At 47.0% G+C, this 25124-nt stretch overlaps 1 protein-coding gene across 5 annotated transcripts in view; it reads left to right on the top strand.

Moving 5' to 3' along the window:
* ETS1 (ETS proto-oncogene 1, transcription factor) overlaps positions 1-25124 on the top strand; it is a 111204-nt gene that overhangs the window by 72861 nt on the left and 13219 nt on the right. For 4 of the 5 annotated variants that reach the window (XR_012657234.1, XM_032772009.2, XM_032772011.2 and 1 more), the window contains 5 exons: positions 3550-3669; positions 4517-4717; positions 10556-10633; positions 11289-11537; positions 15645-15905. Coding sequence is in view for 4 of the 5 variants with exons in the window: in XM_032772009.2 (XP_032627900.1) it covers positions 3550-3669; positions 4517-4717; positions 10556-10633; positions 11289-11537; positions 15645-15905 (909 nt within the window). In the remaining variant the exon portion in view is untranslated. The remainder of the gene's footprint in view (positions 1-3549; positions 3670-4516; positions 4718-10555; positions 10634-11288; positions 11538-15644; positions 15906-25124) is intronic. The other variant, XM_032772010.2, reaches the window with a different exon arrangement.

Here is a 25124-nt window from a genome sequence, read left to right as displayed (position 1 = left end):
GATAATGTAGCCCCTTAATAGATTTCTGTGGATATGCTTTTATTTTTAGTATTAAAGTCTCAGTCAAAGATGCGTGGTTGGCAGTCTGGGATAGTCATGGAATATTCAGAACCTTTCAGTATGTAGGTTACCAGTTGAAATCCAGCCCAACTCTTTGAGGACTGGAGGTTGTTACTGCCCGATGACTGGCCTGTGTGAAATGAGTTTCTAGCATTCAGACAAGTTCTTAGTGTCTGTATTCCAAAAACACCCACCACCTCAACTGGCTCTCATTGGGCAGTCTCTGCAGAGGGACCAAAGGCTGAATTAACCACAACGGCTGAGTTCCTCTATCTGCCCTCGAAAGGTTCTCTTCAGGTCAGGAATGGAGCAGGAAGCTTGCTTGGCTGATGCTGGGCTGCATCTGCTCGGTGGATGAATTGGGGACTTCAGGTCTGCAGAGCCGTCTAGACCAGGGATTCTCAGCCTATTGTCCTGGTGACCATTTCACACAGCAAGCCTAGCGTGACCAGACAGCAAGTGTGAAAAATCAGGACGGGGGTGGTGTGGGGGTAATAGAAGCCTATATAAGAAAAAGACCCAAAGATCGGGACTGTCCCTATAAAACTGAGATATCTGGTCACTCTTAGCCTCTGAGTGTGACCCCCCCTTATACATTAAAACCACTTTTTTATATATTTAACACCATTATAAATGCTGGAGGCAAAGCAAGGTTTGGAGTGGAGGCTCACAGCTCGTGACCCCTCCATGTAGTAACCTCGTGACCCCCTGAAGGGTCTCCCCCCAGTTTGAGAACCCGTGGTCTAGACCGTTCACTAGCCTTGAGACCCTGGTTCGACACAGCACTTATCGCATGCTTAGCTCCCATGGAAGTCAGGGGGACTTCAGCACATGCTGAAAGCCAAGTGCATTGCTGACTTGGGGCCTAAATTCACACACGTTTTGAAAGGGCAATAAGGCCTATGGCTACAGGACAGGCACAGCTGCAGCTGCACTGTTGTAAGGTCTCTAGTGTAGCCACTCTAACCTGATGGGAGAGAGCTCTCCCGTCGACTTAATTAATCCACCTCCAGTGAGCGGTGATAGCCATAGGCGCCAAATCCTTGGATGCTTTGGGGCTGGAGCATCCATGGGGAAAAATTAGTGGGTGCACTGCACCCACCGGCAGCCAAACTTCCTACCCCACCCCATCTCCACCTCCTCCCCTGAGTGCACCGTGTCCCCACTCCTCCACCTCCACCTACCTCCGATGAACTCCAGGATCTGCCACCGACTTTAAGCAAGTCATGTTACCACTCTGTACGTCAGTTTCCCCATTTGTAAAATCTACCTGCCTCCATAAAGTGCTTTGAGACCTACAGTGCTACAGCAAGGTTAAAGGCTTGGTGACAATTTTTTTATGATGACTTTCTTCTGCAGTAACATTATATTTCAAAAGTGTGTTTGAAAAATGAGCACTTCAAGGGTCAGATCTCTAATTGGGAGGATAGGGATTTTTGAACAAATATATATACACATCTACCCCGATATAATGTGATCTGATATAACACAAATTCGGATATAACGCAGTAAAGCAGTGCTCCAGGGGGCGGGGCTGCGCACTCGGTGGATCAAAGCAAGTTTGATATGATGCAGTTTCACCTATAAGATGGTAAGATTTTTTGGCTCCCAAGGACAGTGTTAAAGCGGGGTAGAGGTGTATCTATTTTTTATTGCAGCTGCCCTGAAAACCGAAGTGGTTCTTGCCATATAAATGCTTCTCACCAGGATTTACTCCAAGGTCCAAATTTCTGGGCCGACATCATTTGCTCTGGTGGGGGTGGCCATGCATTGCTCAGTGACTGACTCAGCAATTGCTTCACTGTATGGATCGTGCATTATGTAACACTGTGTTAATCTGGGATTTTCCAGCTCTTTGTTCACCTCCTTCCTTGAATGGCTTTTCTGCTGGGTTTTCATCACACTGCATCTTCTTACAAAGGGACTTTTTCTAAGATTCCCTGTGCTTCCATCTCTTTCTCTCCCTCTTTTTCCCTAGGCTCTATGGCTGGGAATCCAGCACTGGGCATGGGGCAAACCAACTCAGGGGAAGTAATACTTCCCCTCCCCCCTTTCCTTGCTCACACCATTCAGTTTTCACCTAATCAAAACCTTTTGGGGGCACTTTGAAGTGTTCAGCCAGCTCTATTTTTCCCTTTTTCATGCTACTGGGTTCCACAGGGGCCTTGTGAGGCTGAACTGATTGATGTCTGTGAAACGCTTTGGTTGTATGGTAGCCAGCAGCTCATTCTGTGATGGCTCAATCATGGCCAGCCCTTAGGCCTTGTGGAATGATGTTATACTGCATAAACCCTGTAAATTAGAGAGCCGGAGTGAGCGTGTCTGTGTCTGTCAGCCTAGAGATTCCCCTTTGCGTCTGCGCCAATGGAATTCTGTCTCAGCTACACCACATCAGAACATTACAGTACTGTGTAAAGACCCCAAGTATCAGAGGGGTAGCTGTGTTAGTCTGGATCTGTAAAAGCAGCAAAGAATCCTGTGGCATCTTATAAACTAACAGATGTTTTGGAGCATGAGCTTTCGTGGGTGAATACCCACTTCGTCAGATACATGTAGACCCAAAGCCGTGCTCTTGAAGGGCCTGAGATTCACCCACGAAAGCTCATGCTCCAAAACGTCTGTTAGTCTATAAGATGCCACAGGATTCTTTGCCGCTTGTAAAGACCTCAGTCCAGCAAAGCACGGACGCACGTGTCTCTTTTAAGGATCTGAATAATCTGGTTGTAATCAATAGGACTATTCATGTGGGAAACCTACAGTTTCTACTGACTTCAATGGGATGTGCTGGCACTCAGCATCTTTTAGGATCGGGCCCTAAAGGAACTTCCCAGAGCTGAGTGAAGTCAATGGGAGACTTGGCATTGGGATTTCAATGGGCTTTGGAGCAGACCCTAGAGGCCTTTTAAAAATCATGTGTAGTAAACAATTTTAAGGTATAATTATAGTGTAGATAATAGATTTGTGGTTTTCTGTATAAAAAACACTGTTTGACTTTCCCCATCTCAATAATAATAAACCTAGCTCTTGCCTAGCGCTTTTCGCCAGTGGATCTCACAGCACTTTGCAAAGGAAGTCAGTATCATTCCGTGCTTTTGCATTGGTATAACTCCATTGACATCAGTGAAGGAGATACTCCTGATTTACACCAGGATAACCAAAAAGAGAATCAGGCCCATTATTTTTAACCCAGCAGTGTCCCTTACCCAAAAGCATCCTTGAAATAGTGGCATGACCCCAGGTTAAAACTACCACTTCCAACCTGTGCTGCATTGATGTATAAGTTGTCATATGCTATCCTGCTGGGGAGTTTGTGGGTGAAGTTGTAAGGCAGCTGGGAGGAGGTTTAAATGCACGTTGTTAGGCTCACTTATTTTTCTGATTCAGTTCTGGATGTATAATTCCTGTGGCTCCAAATGCCATGATCCTCTGCCTTAGTGGGGCATGAGATTTGGTGAGTTGTTTATTTGTCTCTTCCTCTGCTTCTTTCAGATATGGAATGCGCAGATGTGCCTTTGCTAACCCCGAGCAGTAAAGAAATGATGTCCCAGGCGCTGAAGGCCACCTTCAGCGGCTTCACGAAAGAGCAGCAGCGTCTGGGAATCCCCAAAGGTATGGCACAGTAGTACCCAATGGGCAGAGCCCTGTGCAGCGGGCAAAACCATAATAAAACACAAGGCATTCCTTCGTCTGAAATATCCTCTTCTTCAACCTTCTTGCTCTTTTCCATTCCATCTCTCTTACCATCACCTTGACTTTGGCTTCTCTGGCTGGAGGAGTACACAGGTGATATCTTCCTCCGTTGCTTGACAGATTGACCTATGTGATCTCTGTCCACCCCATTCAGAAGCTGAGACAATCTTTGATCTCATTGCCGCAGTGAACAGTACGCCTTTAATTATGTTCCCTCTCCAGGCAGCACAGGGACCCTTTACCTCTGACTATTGTGTCATGGGAGATTTTCAGCTCCTTTAATTTTTACTATGGGCAGAAGTGTCAGGTGTCCTTTGCAAGGTGCTTGTGGTTTGAATGAAAAAAAAAAAAAAAAAGGTACTGGAAGACTGATTCCCATAGGGAGAACATGGGCTGTTATAAACTTTGTCTCAAACCAGGGTTAGGAGCCAAGAAAGGATCTGCAGTGGCAGACAAAAGTAACACTCGGCCCTACAGGAGGAAGCTAAACTAATGATAATCCCCACCATTGTACGTTACACTTACGTCAACCCAAAGGTGGGATCTGTAGGGCACTGCCCCGGTTTGTATAGTTGTAGGGCTTGCTGATTTTTTGGTCCCCACTGATGTGGTGTGTCTGTAACACATGGTGATTGAACAGCTGCTGTGTTCCACACTAGAAGCAGCTGCATTTCAGAGGGTGGGTAAAGTGACCACTGTAGATCCCTGACTATTAACTTGCTGAGAAGTCCTGTTAATGGCTCTCTCCCGTGACCCCTTGGTGCAGACCCTCAGCAGTGGACGGAGACTCATGTACGGGACTGGGTGATGTGGGCTGTGAATGAGTTCAGTCTGAAGGATGTGGATTTCCAGAAGTTCTGCATGAATGGGGCTGCTCTCTGCGCTCTGGGCAAGGACTGCTTCCTCGAGCTAGCACCTGACTTCGTGGGAGATATTCTCTGGGAACATCTGGAGATTCTGCAGAAAGGTAACTGAGTGGGTCACCACATGGGCTACACCAAGGGGCCTTGGATGCATGTATTAAAGAGGCAAACTGAGTCTCAGGCCCTTCAAGAGCACAGCTTTGGGTCTGAATGCAGTTGGATTCAGTAATTTATCAACCACTGGCACAGTGATGCCTCCAGACTTTTTGGCTAAACAGAATCTGATGAGGCCGTATTTGGATGGGAGACCTCTTAGGAACATACAGGTGTCGCCGGAAGTGGTGTTGTGGTTCTATGCAGCTAGGGTTGCCAAGTCTGATCGGCGGGGGCCCAGGGCTATGGTGGCCTCCTTGCCTTCCCTACCTCTGCATGGCTCCCAGAAGTGGCCACCAGGTCCTTGCAGCCCCTAGGTACATGGGCAACCAGAGAGGCTCAGTGCTCTGTCCCTGCCTTGAGTGCCGACTCCACAGCTACTACTGGCTGGGAACTGTGACCAGTGGGAGCTGCGGGGACAGTGTCTGCCGCTGTGAGGGCAGCACGCGGAACCTGCAGGCACTTCCTGGGAGCCGCGGTAAGCACTGCTGGGACCCCGCACTCTGGACCCCGTCCTGCAGCCCAACCCCCTTCTCTAGCCCGGCATCCCCTCCCACATCCAAACTTGATCCCAGAGCTTGCACCCCCCCAATGCCCCAGCCCTGAGCCCCCTCCTGCACCCCAAACCCCTCATCTCCATCCCTACCCCAGAGCTCACCCACCCCCGGACCCCAACTCCCAACCCGGATCCCCCTCCTTCACTCCAAACCCCTCATCCCTGGCCCCACTCCAGAGCCCACCCCCCCAGCCAGAGTCCTCAAACCCCTGCACCCCAGTACTCTGCCCCAGCCTGGAGCCCTCTCCTGCACCCTGAACCCCTCATTTCTGTCCCACCCAGAGCCCACACTCCTAGCCCAGAGCACATATCCCCTCAGCCCTCCAACTCCCTACCCCAGCCCACCCCAGAGCCTGCACCCCCAGAGCAGAGCCCTCACCCCCCCTACCCACATCCCAACTCCCCACCCCAGCCCGGTTAAAGTGAGTGAGAGTCTGGGGGAGCAAGCGATGGAGGGAGAGGGGATGGAGCGAGCAGGAGTGGGGCCTCAGAAGGGGTAGGGCCTTGAGAAGGGGTGGGGCAGGGGTGTTCAGTTTTGTACCATTAGAAACTTGGCAACCCTGTGCAACTGATGCCCTTTCCTTTGAGGGTCTGTCTACCTTTGAGTGGGGAGGGGTGATTCCCAGCTCGTATGCACATACCCAGACTGGCTCAGCTTGACTGAGTGCCTAAAAATAGCAGCGTGTCCATGGCAGCATGGGCAGGGTTCACGTTAGTCGCCCTGAGTACAATCTTACTGGACCCCTGGTACATACTTGGATGGGTAGCCTGCACCGTGGCCCGTGCCGCTGTGGATGCATGGCTGTTTTTAGGTTCTAGCCTGGGTACATGTGTGCACACTGGGAATCACACTGCCCTGCTCAAATGGAGACATACCCAAGTCTGCACTGGGTGCTGCGGGAGATGTCGTCTTTCCGATAAAACATAAAGCAGAGGGTCCTGGCCAGTTGTGGTCAGTGAAGAGCTCCTGGCACTCTTTGAAAGAGGAAGGGTGTTAACGCCAGCTTCTTGGCTGAATTCCAGAGCAAGGCAGGGACATTCTGCATTCCTAGAAATGAAAGAGGTTTTTTTTTCTCAAGGCATTCACCCTTGGCCTAACTGGTTCCATTGGGAATTTTAATCATTGACTTCAATGAGAGAAGCTAGGCCAACACTTTTGAATCACACCCAAACTTTCCAGTCGCAATTAGAAACTATTTTTCTTTGTTCCTTGGGTGTGGTTAAACAACGGTTGTGTTCCACACCAGAGGTGACTGCATTTCAGAGGGGATGGGTGAAGTGATCTCTGTCTATCCATGCATACCACCTTTTGTGGATCTTGATTTTCATAAACTATCTCCAGAGGGGAGAGTGCTATAGAAATGCAAAGTGTCTGATCCGCTATCTTGGAGGGATAGAGCTACCTAAATGACTGATGAGGAACCTGGGCTGTGTAATTGAGACATGAATAGTGGCAGCAGGCACATCCAATTCAGCAAAGTACTAAAGCGCATGCTTAACTTTAAGCATCAGCTGTAATCTCATTAATTTCCCCAAGATTTATGGCTCACTGAAGTCAATGGAATGGGCGTTGGATCTGCCATGTGCTGAATTGCTTTGCTGAATGGGGACTAAAGGTCTGGAGCAAGTGGGAAGATGGTGGGTTTTAAGACCCCGTGAAGATACTGCTCCTTCACTGAGAATTTAAAGGATCAGCTGCCCCAGTTTGAATCAGTGGAGATCTTGAGACCACCTTGCTGCATTCTCCCTACTGCGCTACCAAGGAACTGCTAACACACGGCGAAGGGCCCAGAAAACACAGGAGCGCTGAGCAAATTAAAACACACTGTAGCCCACTCTCAACCCTGTGATATAGCATCTAGTTCTTCCTAGGGCTGTTCCATAGCCCACACTTCCATTGCATTACGTATCCATATCCATTGCATCCACTGCCTGCCTTTGCCAGTAATCCGACTTCGGTGGCTTGGAGAGGAGGGGGATTCTGTGCCGTCCAAGAAATGCATTGTCAAACGGAGGTTAATTACTGATTGCTAATTTTACTGTCACCAGTGGTTTGCAAAGGTAAACATGGGTGTGCGTGGTTGCTGCAGCAGCCTGCGTTTTTCTGCTCCTTGTTTGGCTCCAGAATCTTTTCAGTTCTTTTCTTTTTCCGTTAGTTTTTGTTGAGCGTTTGGTAAAGTCACCCACAGTAGCGGGATGGTCTTGTGGTTAAGGCACTCGGTACTCAGGAGATGCAGTTTCAATTCTCAGCTCTTCTACCAACTCCCTGGGGCAAGTCACTTGGGCTGAGATCCTAAAAGGTCTAACTCCCATTAATTTCCCTTTGAGCATCTGGGCTGAAGTGATATGCCCAACGGAGTCTATACCACAGCTGGGAATTGATTTCAGTGGGAGCTAGGTGCCTAAATCCCTTTGAGGATATGGCATTCTATGCCTCAGTTTCCCCAGCTGTAAAATAGGGATAATGCTTTCCTACCTCATAGGGGCAGGGGGGGAGGGAAGTTTGTGACATTAAATCTATTATTTGTGTAGGTGCTCTGACTCTGCGGTACTGAAGGTCATGTAATTACCTAGGTAGATAGATGCCCTTAGAAGAAAACTAAAAGCCTTTTTACAGGCTAGGCCCTGGATTCAGCACTGGCTGTTTCTCCTGCAAGAGTTTGAGGACAAGAATAAAGATGCAGTTCTGTCCATCTTATCCTCCGGGCGAGGGACTGGGACTCAGGGTGTTCTATTTCCATCTGTTCTCCACACATGCTGTGTCACCTTGTGCAAATCACGTAGAGCCTGCGTGCCTCAGTCCTTGTCTGTAAAACACGGTTATCTGCATGCCTCTCAGAGGCCCAGGGCAATGTTTGTAAATCACTCTGTGATCCTTGGCTGAAAAGTACTTCTGAATAATAAAAAGGGCAGAAACCTTGTGACTTCCAAACTGGGAAGACAGGGCTTGCTCCTGCTCCTAATATAGTCAATGGGAAGGATCCTTATTATTCACATTATAATGCCACCCAGAAGCTGTGCCCCAGATCAGGGCTTCATTGTGCTAGGTGCTGTACAAACACAAAATCTCTGCTAGGTTTTAAAATGTAAAGGGATAAGACAGATTTTTCTATCCGTGTTTTACAGATGGGAAACTGAGGCACGGAGCGATGGAGCAAATTACCTATTGTCCATTGACCGAGCTGGGAATTCAGCGAACGTTTCTTGAACCTTAATCTAGTGTCTTAATCATCAGCTTTTTGTTCCTGGCCATTCTTGTCAGTGGGAGCAGGATCAGGGCCATGTCTGTGAGACCCAAAGCATGTAGCTTCACCTTCACTAAACCACCCAGAAACATTAGGTCACATGAGGCCACAGGGCAACCTCCCAGTCCCTCTTATTAACATGCCTCTCCTGTTAGCTCTTTCAGAGAGAGTGACTCACCTACCACAGGCTGCGCAAGGTATAAAAATGGCAGCAGCTGAGCGGTTTTTCCTTCATGTATTTGGGTGTTTGCAGTCATATTTTTCCAGATTTCTTCCTAAAATAACTCCCATTTACCAGCAGCCATCAGTGCCCTCTGCATGACTGTAAACCTAGCTGAAAGTTGCCCTTTTTAACCCAGTCCCACCCTTTCCCTGTGGTCACCCACCCTACTGCTCGGCAGATTCCATGGGGAGGGGAAAAGCGCACTCAGGATTAGGTCTCTCTCCACAAAACCTTCCTTTGTTTGAGACTATTTTCCACCCTGCAATCCCAGGAGAGGAGGCCAAAATTAGCCTTCTTCGAGTGAACGTGCATTATCTTTGGTTAGTTTTTCTCCAGCCTCAGCAGAAATAAACACAGGCAGAGCAATTCGTGCTTTTAGTTTTGTTGCACTTTGTAATGTCCCATTACCCCGTGTCTGTCCAAGCGCTGGGCGCTCTGCAGCTGCTCCTGCAATGAGCAAAGTGGGAACAACAAAAGCCAAAGAGACACTGTGCTGCTTCCAAACTGGGAAGACAAAATCAGCTCCCACATGGGAAAGCACTGATGTGATGGATGGAAAGAGGTGAAATGAGATGTGTATTGAGTGTACAGTTGTTATTTATTAATTAATTTCCAAGATCAGGCCCCATTGTGCTAGGCACTGTACATAGAGTAGAACCTCCGAGTTCCGAATCCGTTGGGAAGGAAGGTTGTTCCTAACTCTGAACTGTTTGTAACTCTGAACAAACCATTATGGTTGTTCTTGCAAAAGTTTGCAACTGGACATTGATTTAATACAGCTTTGAAACTTTACTGTGCAGAAAAAAAATTCCGCTTTCCTTTAATTGTTTTAGGAGTTTACCTTTAACACAGTACTGTACTATATTTGCTCTTTTTTTTTTGGTCTTTTGTTTTCTCTCTGCTGCTGCCCGATTGCGTACTTCTGTTTCCAAATGAGGTGTGTGGTTGACGGTCAGTTCGTGACTCTGGTGTTTGTAACTCTGAGGTGCTTACCTTACATATACCAAAGAGTATTCAGTAGGAGTAAGTTGGTGGCTTTGCAGCAAGGTCTAATGAATGTAGGAACAGCGTCTTCTGTGCCTTGCACTTTTTCCTTTGCACATGAGCAGGGCAGGAGCAGCAGAGGGGTGTATGCCCAAGACACAGGCGTGTTTTGGGCATACACACACAACTAAAGCTGTTTGGAAAATGAGGAAAAATTTTCTGGAACAATGAGTCCCTGTTTTTCATTTAAAAGAAGAAAAGGCCAGAGAATGAAAAGGAGCTAAAATGAATGGAAACAAAACAATTAAAATATAATAATAAACTATATAGCAAAATGACAGGATTGTTACTCTGAAGCTTAGAATGTTAAGCCAGCATGAAGCCTGGTTGAAAGCTCTTTTTGTTCTGAATATCACCAGGTTCAGTCTTCAGCTCTTTTACACTTGATCCATATCACCTGTACAACTGCATGGGCTTTCACCAAGTAATTAATAACATTTCAATAGTGCCTAGAGCTTCCAGCTGAGATCAGAACCCCCTTCAGCCCTCTCAAAAATCAGGCTACTCTTTGGTGCCTACGGCTAGGTTTTTCCAAAGAATCTAAGAGAGTTAGGCACTCAGTTCAAAGGGATTTGGTCACCTAATTTGCTTCTGATCTTTGAAAATCCCAGGTTAAATGGAACCTGTATGCTTTTGGAAATTCTGACCTCCATATGTAAGAGTTTCAGCAAAGGTGAGATTCCTATGAGCTTATTTCTTTAACTTCCCTTTCTTCTTTTAGATGAGATAAAGCCATACTCAGCTAACGGAGTGAACCCTGCATACCCAGAATCCCGCTATACATCGGACTACTTCATTAGTAAGTCTGAGGCCCTTTTCCTCAAAGCTGCTCCTCTTTTCCTCAAATAGTCCAACATGATTGCATCTGGCTTACAGTGAGCTGGCCACTAGCCTATTTAAAATAGCTGGAAGTGGTTAGAAAAGTGATAGTTGCTCTAGGCTTATCTCTTTTCTCAGTTTTCTGAGCCCCACCTGATTTGTATGCTGACAAATTACTGCTCCAGTCATGGCAGAATGTGCAGCTTTCATAGTATGATTATCCCTCTTCTGTCTTGTGTCCTTTGATAATCAGAAAGACAGTGAATGTTGGGGTCATCATTAGGCTTCAGAGTTAACAGTCACTGAGGATGACCAGGAGAAGTGCACACTTTCGAGCTGTTGCGTCAGACAGTCTGCGTCTCAGACAGACATCACTTCATCATTCTAAAGACTTAAGCCTGCATTTTCAGAAGTGGTTTCCTCTTTTTGTTGCCTGGATTTTGGGCGATGAATCTGAAACCCTTAGGACATGACTTTCAGATCATCTGCCCCTCCCACTGATTTTGGGTAGAGTTGTGGTTCTTAGCATTTCTGAAGGAGACGAGAGGTAGAAACAACAGTGGTCTGTTTAGCTTTGAGTCATTGTCTTTTTGGTCAATAGCTAACATTAACACACCCAATTGTTCCACCTGCAGGTTATGGCATTGAGCATGCACAGTGCGTGCCTCCGTCAGAGTTCTCTGAGCCCAGCTTTATCACAGAGTCCTACCAGACCCTCCACCCGATCAGCTCAGAGGAGCTCTTCTCCCTCAAGTACGAGAATGACTACCCATCAGTCATCCTGCGTGACCCTGTCCAGACGGACTCCCTGCAGACAGACTACTTCACGATCAAGCAGGAAGTTGTAACGCCAGATAACATGTGCATGGGGCGCACCAGTCGAGGTAAGGGCCTGGAGTCTCCAAAGTCTCTGCTTGGTTTTCCACTGCCTCCCTGCACCTTGGGTGTTTCTTTCACTTCCCCTGTACACGCATGAGGGTCCCCTCTACCCTGGATGTTCCTTTTCAGGAGTCATAGGCAAAGAAGCCATCAGTGCCCCATAACATGTTCCACAGTGTATGTTAGCCAAGGGTCTGGAAGCACTTACATATAATGTCCCAAAGCCTCAGCAGGTGTGAAATAATAATAATGAATAGTAGATCTCAAAGTGCTTTACAAAGGAGGCCCATATCATTTTACAGCTGGGGAAACTGAGGCACAGAGCGGTGAGGTGACTTGCCCTAAGTCACCCAGCAGGCCAGCGGCAGGCCCAGGAATGGAACCTAGGTCTTCTGGAGTTCCAGTCCAGTCCTCTATCCGCTAGGTAGCGCTGCCTCCCCTTTGATTTCAATGGCACTATTGCAGTTTACACTAGCTGAGAATCTGGCCCAATGAATTGAACTTCACTGCTCCAGTGTGAGGTGAGTGTTATCGCCATTTTAGAGGTGGGTTAACTGAGTCCGAGAGAAGGATACTGGCTTGTCTCAGTTCTACATGAGGTCAATAGCAGAGCCAGAAATAGAACCTGGAACTCCTGTACCCTGAACAACAAGACCAAATACCTTTTTAGGGTAACATTACTTAACTCCAAACACACAGAACCAGATCCTGCACTGGTCTGAGTGGACTTGGCTTCACTGAAGTCAAAGCAGCTACACTGATTCACACCAGTTGAGGATCTGGCTCATAAGTCCTATGCAAGGAGTGGGTGTCATCCATAAAGCACAAAGCCATTTGCAAAGGAGGGGATCATTATCCCGATTTTACAGATGGAGAAACTGAGGCACACAGCAGCAACGTGACCTGCCAGAGATTGCACACTGAGCAGAACCCAGGTATCTCCCAATGCTTATCAGAATGCCAGTGTCAATATGAGTCGATCTTGATGCTCAATGTTACATCTGTTTAATTTTTTAATGTGGAACAAGAACTGAAAAATGCCATGGGTTGGATGTTTGTGAAAAATCAAGCTGCTTTGCCAATCCCAGCATCATGGCCCCCACTCACTGGAATCTCATGTATGTTACACTAACAGGGCTATTTTCATTCTCTTCTTCTTTTCTTTTTTTTAATTTCCAAGCTGGGGAAAGGTTGTTGGGGAGGGTTTTTTTTTTTTTTTTTTTTAAAATGACTTCTGCTGATTAAACATTTATATAACACAGGCAAATTAGGCAAATGTGGCCAGCCAAGGGGCAGCTGTGTTGCAATTTTAGGCAAGCCCTTTTGCAAGGACTGTTTTTGCAGATCAGCTTCTAATTTGGTTCCTTCTCTTCTCTTGAACTTTAAAAGCAGGCATCTTGCTAATTCTTATTGAAAGACTTTCACTATCATGACTCAATCTTATACTGGCCTACCGGCCCCACAAGCCTCAAAGAAAGGGCATTCTTCTGACATAACAGCCTCTCAACCTTGTGCTAGGGCAAGAGGATCAGAGAGAGAGGCCTCTATCAGTGAACCCATTAATATTTCATTTGTGATTGAAGAAATACAGCGGTCCAGATTCTGGTTGACACTAAATCCTGCTCTGATAATGTAAATGCACCCTCATGTTGGTGTAAATATATTAGGGATAAGGTCTCAAATACTGCCAGAGTGGTGTAAAAGGAGACTTAGTATAAATGGGTACCTGGCTCCCAAGTTTATTGTTATAAGCTTCATACTAAAACAACATTAGAAGAGTGTTAAGGTTGCAAATTCAAGCCCCTAAAAGCTAAGGAATGCCAGAATTAAGGCTGCCCGTGCAACCTGAACTTGGCCCCTTTGTGCATATGCATTATGATACAGTCTTTAATTACATGATCACAGATTTTTTCACCATCTTCGCATGCTCAGGGGAGATAGAATCTTTGGAGAATTTAGCTGCCAAACTACAGGTCTCTGTTGAGCATGTGCAAACTAGGATTTTTTTCAAAGGCTCATAACTTGACCTAATGGGGGTGGATTTTCACATAGATAACAAAAGGCCTGACATCCCTGCCAAATTTCGAGTTCCTGCTACAAAGCATTGCGTTTGGAATTTGAAATTTGGCAGGGAGGTCAAGCTTTTTGTCATCTTTGTGAAAATCCCTCTCAACAAAATGGTAGGATGAATTTTTTAACATGGGCAAAGCACTTTTTCTCTAACCCTGTTCTGAGAAAATGCCAAATCATTTTTGCTGACATTTTCTCCTCCTAAAATATATCAGCTTGAAGTATGGACATTTTCAGTCCAAATGCATGAAATTTGGCAAGTTCTAAGCAACTGAAAACAAGAAATTATAAATAGAAAGTGTTGGCCAGTCTTAATTACAGGCATCATTACCTGGTTCACCTGTAGTAAAATAATGTAAATTAGAGGTGGACCTGAGCTGGAACCTCAAATTTAAAATCCTTCAAGACAGAAGTTAAATAGTTAATATTGACAATTAGCTTATTGTCATTAGGCTTCAGAGTCAACATGCCATTAGGATGAATGGGAGCTAATGTCCTAAAACTCAGCCCATTAGCCATTGAAGAAAATGTCAGTAGGCTTTCACACCCACATTAGTTAAGCTTTTCTTGCTGCAAGAGCTGTTTAAACTAGAACACAAGAAATATTTGGGCTAGCGTGCCAGCTCCATTCCGCTCTCCTTTCCCCTGTGAGATTTACTATCTGAGTCTGAGCCACAGGCAGCTCAGCCAGTGGAAATTTCTTCAGGAGCTCTTACACAATCCCAGCAGCTGTTTTTAGCCTAGTTTGGGAAATTAATGAACTTGAATGATCCTGTTACGCTCTTAGCTTGTCAGTAAAGAGGTTGAGCAACAGGCAGAGTAAGGGAACCCAGAGAGTGCAGTTGAAGGCTATTTTGGCATCCCTTTTTAGCCCCCTGCACTTTGTTTTTTAAATACAGAGAACCCAATCCTTAGCTCGTGTAAATCAACATAGCTCCATTGAATTCAGCAGAGCTCCCTGCTTTACTCTGGCTGAGGATCTAGCCCCTAATATATTGCTCTCTGTATAGAAAACAATCAGTAGCATAAATGTAGCCCAGATGTGAGCACCTTAGTGGAGGAGAAAAAATAGTTGCTTGAATACTCAACCCACATCTCCCCCCCCAGTTTACTGCTGCTTGGGGGCATTGGGGTGCTATGAGCTTCTGTTATGATTTCCTGCAATAAAACGTGGCAATAGAGTCTTGTAGCAAAGAAACTGAGAATGAAGCTTAGCAGGACCTTGTGCTAGCGTTCTGCATGGGGCATGAATCATACCTCTGCTTATACCACTTGGAATGTGCCACTGCCTAATTCATGCTATGAACGTACCTGTTTGTATGTAAGCTCTCCAGGGCTTTGTAAAGTGTCACTCAGGCCTATGGTGCTGTACAAATGATCAGTAGAGATGGGCTCAGGTCAGAAGATTCAAACCCAGATCCTGTAAGTGTGAATCTAGGATTTTCCTTTGCACTGGGGCTGTAGCTTCCACACCTGTCTTTGGAACATGTGATCCTGCCTGCCCGTTTCAGTGGTTTTTCAGACAAATAAATTATTCTCCAAAAAAAAATAACAGTTTCTGTTCGACCAAGCCCCAGAGCAATCCCCTTTCAGAAGGTGGGTCAAATTTAGGTGGCCACGAACACAGTTCAGGGTATTTCTCTGCATCTGGGGTGGAGGCTTGGAGTCTGGATTCCTGGGTTCTTTTCCTGGCACTCTACAAGTGACTGGCTCTTTGTGACCTGTAGTGACTCCTTTCATGTCTGTGTGCCTCAGATTGCCCTGCTATGTAACATGGGGACAGTGAATATACACGAGGCTCATGGATGTCAGTGCTTGATTAATGTTTTCTCTGAGGTGAAGGGTGCACTGGAACAGCAGTGTCTTGTCTGGCGTGGAGCTGAAGGTAGTTAGCAGGGCTGTGGTTCCTTCTGCTGTCTGCCTGGCTGGCAGATGGAGTGTACACCTGGGGCGTTGTCCTTCTCCTGACCTTGATTTGTGCATCTCATTTAAATTGCCTCTTTGCAGGCTGGGCAATTCTCATTCTCTCTTCTGCTTGCCAGGTAAACTAGGGGGCCAGGACTCCTTTGAGAGCATAGAGAGCTACGACAGCTGTGACCGCCTGACGCAGTCCTGGAACAGCCAGTCGTCCTTCCAGAGCCTTCAGCGCGTCCCCTCCTATGACAGCTTTGATTCTGAGGACTACCCCGCGGCGCTGCCCAACCACAAGCCCAAAGGCACCTTCAAGGACTATGTTCGAGACCGGGCCGACATGAACAAGGACAAGCCAGTCATTCCTGCTGCTGCCCTCGCTGGCTACACAGGTAGGGTCACCTGTCCCAGAGCAGAGCCTTTGCGAGACAGCTCTTGGGTTCCAGTCAGAAGCAAATCTGGGGCTGGTGAAAGGGGTGAAATTGGTTGACTTGGAGACTGGAGGCCTTGATGCGCAGGACAGTTGCCATGAGCAAACCATCCCCACTCATTTGTGGGTCTTAGCCCTGACTGAGTGGAGCGGGGTTTATAGGGGGAGAGATGAATGGGTCCCTTAGAGTGGCCTCCAGCACACCAGTCCTAGCGATGGCATTTGGGATGTGGACACATCTTCCTTTAGCAGCGGGACTGAGAGGCACCAGCTACAGATGAGCTCAACCCTGCCCTTTGAGAACCTGCGTCAGGGTCTGTGTTTCACCTCAGTTCCCTATCTCTGAAGGAGGCTGGTCCAAATACCCCAGAACTTTGGAGGTGCCCAGAATCTGGGTCTCAATGTCGTGACACGGGCTCATCTCACCAGCTGTTTCACTTCAGTCTCCAACTATTTATTGGATGGAAATAGCTTTAGGGCATTGCTGTGGGAGCAGATTCCTAGCAGTGACCTCTTGAAAGCAGGTGCAAAATTGCCACCTTGCTGAGTCCAAAAGTGATTTACCCTTACTCTGCACAGCTGTGAATACACCAGGTGCAAGGCGTTGGAGAGCCAGGCCCCTTACTTTCCAAGGTAGGTGTTTTCATCATTATCTAGGACAATTTTTCTCCTCACTGTACTGTTATGCAGTGCACCATCCACTTTTCTGCAGCCCTCCACCCCAGAGGTGGCTGCATTTTGAGAAGCGCTGCACAGTCTGAGCATAGGTTGTGAAAGGCTTTTGTAGTCTTGGGAATGGAGAGTGATGGAGGTGTAAAGAGTCTGATTTTTCATGGTTTTACCCTTTATGCTGGCCTACATACCGAATATTAGCACTTGCCATTTGCTTTGAACAGGTGTGTGGCAATGAAGAATTAGACTGTATACATCCATGAGGTGCTTCTTTCTGACCCTATGTTGCACAGTACTCCAAGAGCGATTCTAGCATCTGTCTGTCCTTACTGTGACAAAGGCTGGCAGAATGGGACTCTGGGCATGCACACACTCCATGGAGAGCTTTGCAAGTGTGTTGAGGGCTGGGTCTTTCCCCTGCAATATTGGAACATTTTGTCCTTATTTGTTTCGGACTCTAGGCAAGCAAATTTTGTTATTGGACTTTGTACTGATTTTTCAGTTTGAGGAGTGGAAATAGCGGGGAAAAGGGGAAGTTGATTGGACTTCAGAATGTATTTGAAACCTAGATTAAAGAGCCAAAGAAGTGCAGCACAGTATCTTTTGTCAGTTCCCCTTCCACTGATGAATAGTGACCCCCTCGTGCACCTACTGGTGGCAGCTGTGCGCTGGAGGAGTCTTAAGGCAGAAATAGTATGTGCAGATAAAGATCAATAGGCTCAGAGCCGATCCTGAGGTGAGACCCTCCCAGAAATCTCCTCCCACTCACACAGTTCCTCTTAGGGCTGATAATTTTATTTTTTCTGGGGGACGGGGAAATGAGGGGGAGGTGGGAAGATAATTTTTGGAGCTATGTGTAAAAAGGAAGTGGTTTGCTGCTGTAGCTTTAATTTTAGAGAGAGATCAGCCCAGCCGACTGAATGGGAGGCTTTTAAGTGACCTATGCAATTGAATCGTATTGCATTCCTGTGTTAGATACTGCCCTATAGGACGTGACTGGTGAAACACACAGCTGTGGGAGGGGCCGTGCGACATAGGACAGTACATTCATCATGACTCCATTCCATAATATACATTTCTTTTGTTTCCACAAACTATCCCATAAACACCCCTGGCTTTATTTTCCCCCCAAGCCAATGAATTCTTTCCACATCTAATAGAGCTTTTCACCACGGGAATCTCAAAATGCTTTGGAATCCTGATGGCCCTGTGCACTAATGCCAATCCCCATTTAATGGAGGAAATTGAGGCACAAAAGTATGTTGCTGAATTAGGGGCAGAGCTGGGTACGGAATCAAAATCTCCTGTTTCCCAGTTCCATGTTCTCTGAGTATGGGACCATACTGTCTCCCCCAGTAGGGGGTCATGGATATGCAATACAGGGCACCCAAGTGCTGATTTTCATGTACAGTAACTTTGCGAGTAGCGGCAAACATTTTATCCTGATAAGCAGGCCCACGTTTTCCTTTGCTCAGTTTCCTCCCATTGCCTTATGCCCTGCCTCCTCATATTCGGTGCCATTGCATTCTTCAATGGGAGACACTTGGCAGGGTTGCTGGGGCCAGTATGTGTCAGGGAAGTGTCTCACAAGTGAGTTCCTTTCCAAAGCCCACTCATACAATGTCACTCTAGGCCTAGTGTGGTCAGACTCTTTGAAGAAACGTGACTGAATCTCCTAGTCAGTCGACCATACAAAGGGAGCAGTCTTTCCCCTCCCCAGCATCAAGGAAGTCTCTACTCAGTCCTTGTTCTGCTCATCAGAGTCCTGATGTCAGTAGGAGTTTTGCCTTGAGCTAGGTCTTGAGACTGTACCTGCTCCCTAGTTACAAGTGCTTGTGCTGTTTCTCTCCAGCTCTGAAGCTCATAATTTAGAGCTGGTCAAAGTTTTTCAGACAAATAGATTATTCTCCAAAATAAAAAATACAGTTTCTGTTCGACCAAAACTATTGGTGAATTTGGCTGAAATTCAGTGAATATGTTGGGCCAAATAGATATATATTTTTTTTTTAAAGTCAACAAATTTTGTTTAAGAGAGACAAGGTGGGTGAGGTAGTATCTTTAATTGGACCAGCTTCTGTTGATGAGAGAGAAGTTGGTCCTATAAAAAATGTTCCCTCACCCACCTTGTCTCTAACAGGGGATTGGTCCTGCTTTGAGCAGGGGGTTGGACTAGATGACCTCCTGAGTTCCCTTCCAACCCTGATATTCTATGATTCTATGATCCTGTGACTGACATGGTACAACAACACTGCATACAGAAGTTTGTTTTATTTTCTAAATGAGATGTTTTGCCTTTTTTGTTTTGACATTTGAAGTAGATATTTAGGTAGATTTATTTTAAATAACAGAAATAAAAAGGTAAAAGCTCATCCATTCATTTTAGATTTAAAAAAAAAAAGCATTTAGTTTAACCCAATGTGAATTATTTTTCAGATTTTTTTGGTTCACACACTGAACCAAAACAGTCAGTTATTCATTCAGCTCTATTCATAATCAGCTGTCAATAGGTAGGATGTATATAACACAAAGCGTGTGCCTAACGGAAGGCCAAGTATCTCCCAAAGAGCTCTGGGTGCACCGTGCATTGATGAAACTGATCTGCCCCAAACTAAATCCAGGCATTTCACTTCACTATTACGTGTGATGGACACTAGACAGAAAACCAGAGCACCAATTCCCGTAACGAGTTAGATCCTTTATTCCACCCAGCAGCACCGCCAGTCCAGAGCATCTCTTTGGACTCATGCCTCCAAGAAGTGTGATCTTTACTTATTCCCATACCAAGGCACTCTTGACTACAACTCAAATGCTGCCTGCTACACATTAGTGTAAGAAACATGCATACTCTTATGGTAATCTCCCTAGCCATGTTTCAAATGCCATTTTGAATCAGAGGGGAAAAAAAATCCCTAAACACCAGACCCAAGTTTTTTTCCAAAGTGACTGGTGATTTGGGATGCCTCCATTTTTCAGTGCCCAGACCTTAAAGGGGGCTTGATTTTGGGGAAGTGCTGAGCACCTGTCATCTGAAATCCAGGCTCTTTAAAAGCATCTTAAGTTTGGTCCCTGGAAATTGAGGCACTCAAAAGCACCAGTCACTTTGAAAATCAAGGCTTTTAGGACATTGGCCTTTGCTCAGTCTAGTGGAGTTGCTGTCTTTAGAGCTCAGTTTAGTAAGGGTCTGGACCTGCCTCATTATTGTAGGACAAATGCTGCAGCAGATGAAGTTTGTGGATGTGTCAATTCAGAGGTGTGATTATAAAGATCTCCAATTCTCCAGGGCCTTGCATTTCCTCTCATTTACACCCGGATAAAGGGAACACAGCATGGGTATAAAATGCAGCTGTGTGGACCTGGTTGAAGGATACAACCACTTTGCCCAGGAGCAAGTGACAACACAAGCTCAAAGCAGAAGAGAATTAAGCCTCCAAAATTCTAATCTGGATTAATCTATTTCCAAAGTCCGGGGGTGTTTGGAGCTGAGGTTTTGGTTCCGGCCATCTCTATAATGGGCCTTTGCAGCCTCTGGTTGTACTGCATGCTGTAGCTTTTAAATTAACAGAGACAGTGGTGAGCCCAGCAAAGTCCTGGTATTTCACAAGCTCCTCCCCTCCAGGAGATAATGCCCAGAGCTCACAGTGGGAAGAGACAGGGCTTCTCTATTTAAAAATAATAATAAATAGCAGAAAAGGCAAAACAGGGCAAGTGGGGTGGTGGAGTGGGAGTCAGGACTCCTGAGTTCTATTCTTAGCGCTGGGAGGGAAGTGGTTTCTGGTGACTGGAGCAGGAGACCTGGGAGCCAAGATGCCAGGATTCTGTTCCCATTTCTGGTAAGGAAGTGGGCGCTAGTGGCTAGAGCAGGGGACTGGCAGTCAAGACCTCCTGCGTTCTATTCCTTACTTGGCCACTGACTCACACAGTGGCTTGAACAGCTCTCAGTCTCCAGGCCTCTGGTCACCATTCTGTAAAATGAGCTCAACAATCTTTACCTGTGCATCAAGGCTCCGTTGAGGTTTGCTGAGCGCTTTGAGCTCCCCTGAGCAAACACATTGGGCAAGCGTGTGGTATTTTTGGCTGCAATCCCTGTTTTGTATGTCAGACATTGACAATATCATTTGGCTTTTGTTCTCAAGAGCCTGCTTTGCTGATGGAACTGGGAGGTGTCGCTGCGCTTTATCACTAGAGAAGGAGCACGCCGATGGTATCAGCCCTAGGAGGCGCACAGTTTGTAGAGAAGGTGCATTTTGGCGGAAGCCCAGCTTCTATTTGATGTGTTCATAACTCAGCTAGCGAGCAGAATTTCAAAGCCACCTTATCTGCCCCCACATCTTGACCTAATTTAACAAGTTGCCATGGTTGCTCGAGGAGGTTGATGCAATTTTCTTATCTTTGGGGGAAGAATGTAACAGCGCAAGAGTTCATGAAAATTCAGTTTCTAACCTGTTTCTACACTCACAGGGACACGGCTAGGTCAGCTGAGACTGCGCTTCTGAAAGACGATTCCCCTGACCTACTCGGGGGGCATTTTCAAAGCTCGGTGCCCAAACGCCAGCTTCAGGGTTGAGATTTTCCAAGCAGCCTAAGAGATTTAGACACAACTCTTCCATGACAGTAGGGCGAGTCGGGTCAAAGAGTGAGACCCGTTAGACTGTGAAATGGTCTCCCAAAGGGAAGCAGTAGAATCTCCGTCCCCTGAGGCTTTTAAAACTGGACCCACAAAGCACTGGAGAATATAGTGCAGAGAACAAACCTGCACTGGTCCAATGTAATGAGTTAGCTCTCAACTCTCTCTGATTTCTGTGACCTGTTTTTTCTATGATGCGTGCCGGAAATCTTTAGCCTGACCCACTTCAGCCGCTGATCTCTTAGCCAGGGGGACCATGTAGCACTTCACACCTCCTTCTGCCCATTGTGGTCAGTTGCCTGCACCACTGTGGGCTGGTCTCCAGCAAATAAAATAGCACATAGAGCAGAAACGTGGGGTGTGTTCACTTCACAAGGCCTAGCGCGTCAGCTTCTCTGCAAAGCCCCTGACATTTGGCTGTGGCTTTCCATAGAGTTGTTATTTGTAGTGTGGGTAGTGCTTGGGACCCAGTTGATTTCAGAGGCCTGTTGTGCTAGTCACTGTGCAGAGACCTGATCAGAGACAGCTTCTGCCTCAAAGAGCTTAGAGCCTAAAAAACAAGGCAGAACGATTACCTCCCTATTTCATGGATGGTGAAGCAGTACCAAAAGATGAAGCAACTTACCCAAACTTATACAGCAGATCAGTGGTAGAATGAGGAACTGAACCTAGATCTCCTGTGTCTTAGGCCATCACAAATGAGTAAAAAGTTACAGGTGCTTTAGAGGGTAACCTGGTGCCTAAGGTGTTTATAGCCCCAAATTAGTAGTATACAGGGTATTAATTAGTAGCATGTATTAGTATGCAAGAATATTACGCAGTTATGCAAATTAGGCACTAGTATGCATGGTCTTAATTTCATTCTTAGTGACAGAAGTGTTGCCAGTTCTTTACTGTGATGCCAGGGAAGAAGACAGACAACATGAGACTGCAGGGGACTCTCTGGCTCCCAGGAGACTTTAGCTCCGTGATACATGCAGAAGCATTTCCATTGAACAAATCACTCCTGCAAGTGTCAGCACCACTTTGCTCAGCTGAGATACAGATCTGAGCCCCCCCATTCCCCAACTGCCAAAGGTCTGACAGATGTCTCCAGAATATGCATCGGAAAACCCTTCTCTCCCTGCAAATCCCGCTCCCTATTGCAAAGGCCAGGGGCCCATGTTGGACAAGCGAGGATTGCCTGTTCCATTTAAAAGTGAAAGAACACAGCTGCCGGTTTACAAGAAAGAAACGACAGCATCGAAGAAAGTGGGTCTCTTTAGGAGATCTGCATACTCCTTCTCTTCATGCTGCCGCCCACGCTGCTGGCTGAAACTCACAGGCCTGACAGGTGCGATCTGAAGGGGTTGCGTGGGGGCGGAAGTGTGCTGTCTCTAGCCAACGTCAGAAAGCCTGTTAACTGCACTATTCTCAGTTCGTCTCCAGTGACAGGAAGAGATCCTCAGGGAGCCACATGGAATGCGGCAGCCTGGACATCTACATTCAGTGTAGTTGCTTGGGGAGAAAAATCAGAGTCCATATAGGATTCTTGACTATTTCCTGCTGCTGGAGAAGGGTGAAGGCGGCCATCCCTGTGAAGCTGGAGTGGAACAGTTATGAGAGTTCATAAATGCATTCAGTTGCCTCTGGGTGGACAGACAAAAAAATGGCTGTTCCTAGGGACAGGCGGTTGTGGCCGAGTGGTTGTTTCATTACCTACCCTGTTTGGATTCTGGTTCAGTATGAACTTTACCTGCTGTTGAGGGATGATTTCAAGCGTAACTTTACATCCTGGTTTCCCCTACGACCTGCTTCTAGCTTCCACTGCAAACGGCTCTTCGAGGCCCGTTTCTCACCCTAAGATGGAACCCAGCGGATGAGGCCCAGGCTTGGTTCAGTGGCCTATGTGCCACCTGCCAGACATATGCAAATGACAGTAAAATCAGCCCCATGCAATGCTGCCCAACCGTGACCGTAGCTCAGCTTTTAAAACAAAAGCGTGCAGTGCAACCCACCGAGCGGCATGACCTTTGCACTTCAGAGCTGACTCTTCAGTGATGTAGTTTTACTAGTCACTCCTCAGAGCAGTTGATCAGCCTATGGCATAGCAGGTTTTGGGTGCCATGAACACAGATAGTATGTTGGACTCCCAGTGCCACCTTCATGACAGAGACTTGAGACCCATCAGTACCCCAGTCCATCTCCCACCTGCCATGTGGGCTGGCACTCCCTAGCTTGCATGCTCCACTGTGGATGCTTCCTGGATTCTTTTGAAACTAGGCATAATTCCAAGCCAAAACGCTGGCTCTGATCATACCCAAGCTTTGAGGCAAGCTGGAGCTGAACTTTGCCACTGAGATCCATTTCTGACGGTCTTCTAGGATGCTCCTGACAAAGCAAAATTTGGTGAGGGAGAGAGGCAGAGAAGAACTGACTGATATGGGGGATGAAATGCAGAGGTACAGTCTCACCACTGATCAAAACCTACCCACTGCCCAGGACCAGCAAACAGGTCTTGGCCCCTCTTGATTATGCTGGTCTCTGAAGTTCTGACATAGGAGGTCCAGGCCAAGGTCAGTACGTGACAGAAGTTAAGGCTGCTTTGGAGATGTTGCTATGCCCACTTGTTGTGTTTGGTTGGAACCACAAACCACACAGTGAAAAGAATAGGTGCGCCGCTCTCGTTTTTTGTTTTGTTTCTTTCAAACGATGTCGTTGGGGGAGGGGGTGTGAAAATCAGCCAGAGAAAGAGCAGGATGACATGTTTCAGATAGGGCCTCACCGTGTAAAGTAATGGCCTGTCTATGCTGGTGGCGGGAGGGAGGAAAGAAGCCTCGAGAGGGAGTTGCTCTGATGTAGCCGCACTACAGTGACAGGCAGAGACAGAGGGACAACCTGGGAAATTGACCTGGCTAGGACTCGTGCAGTGCGTGCCCAGGAGCGTGTGTATACCCGCATGCAAAGAGGCTTTGCTCAGACAGGGTTCCCACTGTGGCAGCATTTCATAACCAGGCTTAAGAGGCGTATTTTCCCCATGATGCTCGCGAATTCCTAATGTGTGATGCTCCCCACTGCTCTTCACTGTGAGGGAAGCGAGACAGGGCGGCCATTGTGAGTCACATTAAGCATGTGAGCCCCCTCTGACTGGCTCTATTCTTAGCACGCCCTCCCTCCCTCCCAGGGACAAAGGTCATCAGGCTGCACTCAAGGGACAACCCCAGAATTCAGAGGCCTTGCCTTGGGGGTGGTGTGCGTGTGAGGTTGTCATCTTTCCAGGACTCGTATGAAAATGAGTGGGTTCAGCGAATCTTCCTCCGGGCATGGCTGAAAGCTCCCGGATATGTTTGAAACGACCCCATCACAAAAGGCAGCTTGTGTCTGCACCTTCCCTACTTCCATCCATGTCCAAGGGCTGATATCTGTCTTGGGATATTCTGCACTAGGTCAGCAGTGCATGGGACTTGTCTGGTCCTCCCGGGAAGGGCTGCATCTTAGCTGGAGGTTCTGCCTCGCCCTGGACCAGTGTCTCATCTGGGGCGCAGCTGCACCAACTTACACCAGCTAAGAATCTGAAACTATGGGTGGCGTGGGGAGGAGGGGGGGACTGTAGGACTGGCAGAAGCAGGGAGATGCTCCTCTATTTTCAGAGACTGCTTGTGTCACTGGGAAGGAAGTTTTTTCCAGATAGGATTGAAGTTACTTCATTTTCTAATGATTCTTCTTAATATTCCACTGGCAATTGACTTTTAGAAACATCAACTGCCAGCTCCTCTCTTGGTGCAAATCAATGGAGCGGTGTTGATTTACCCCAGATCTGGGCCCCAGTGCCTTGGTTGGTAACTGCTCCCCTGCTCGGCTAGATGGATCCGGGATGTGGAAGAAGGATGAAGACTGGAACAGAAG

Source organism: Chelonoidis abingdonii, chromosome 18 (genome assembly GCF_003597395.2).
Source record: "Chelonoidis abingdonii isolate Lonesome George chromosome 18, CheloAbing_2.0, whole genome shotgun sequence".
NCBI lineage: Eukaryota > Metazoa > Chordata > Testudines > Testudinidae > Chelonoidis > Chelonoidis abingdonii.
The sequence above is the reverse complement of the archived record's forward strand: the minus strand, read 5'-3'. Positions and strand labels throughout refer to the sequence as shown.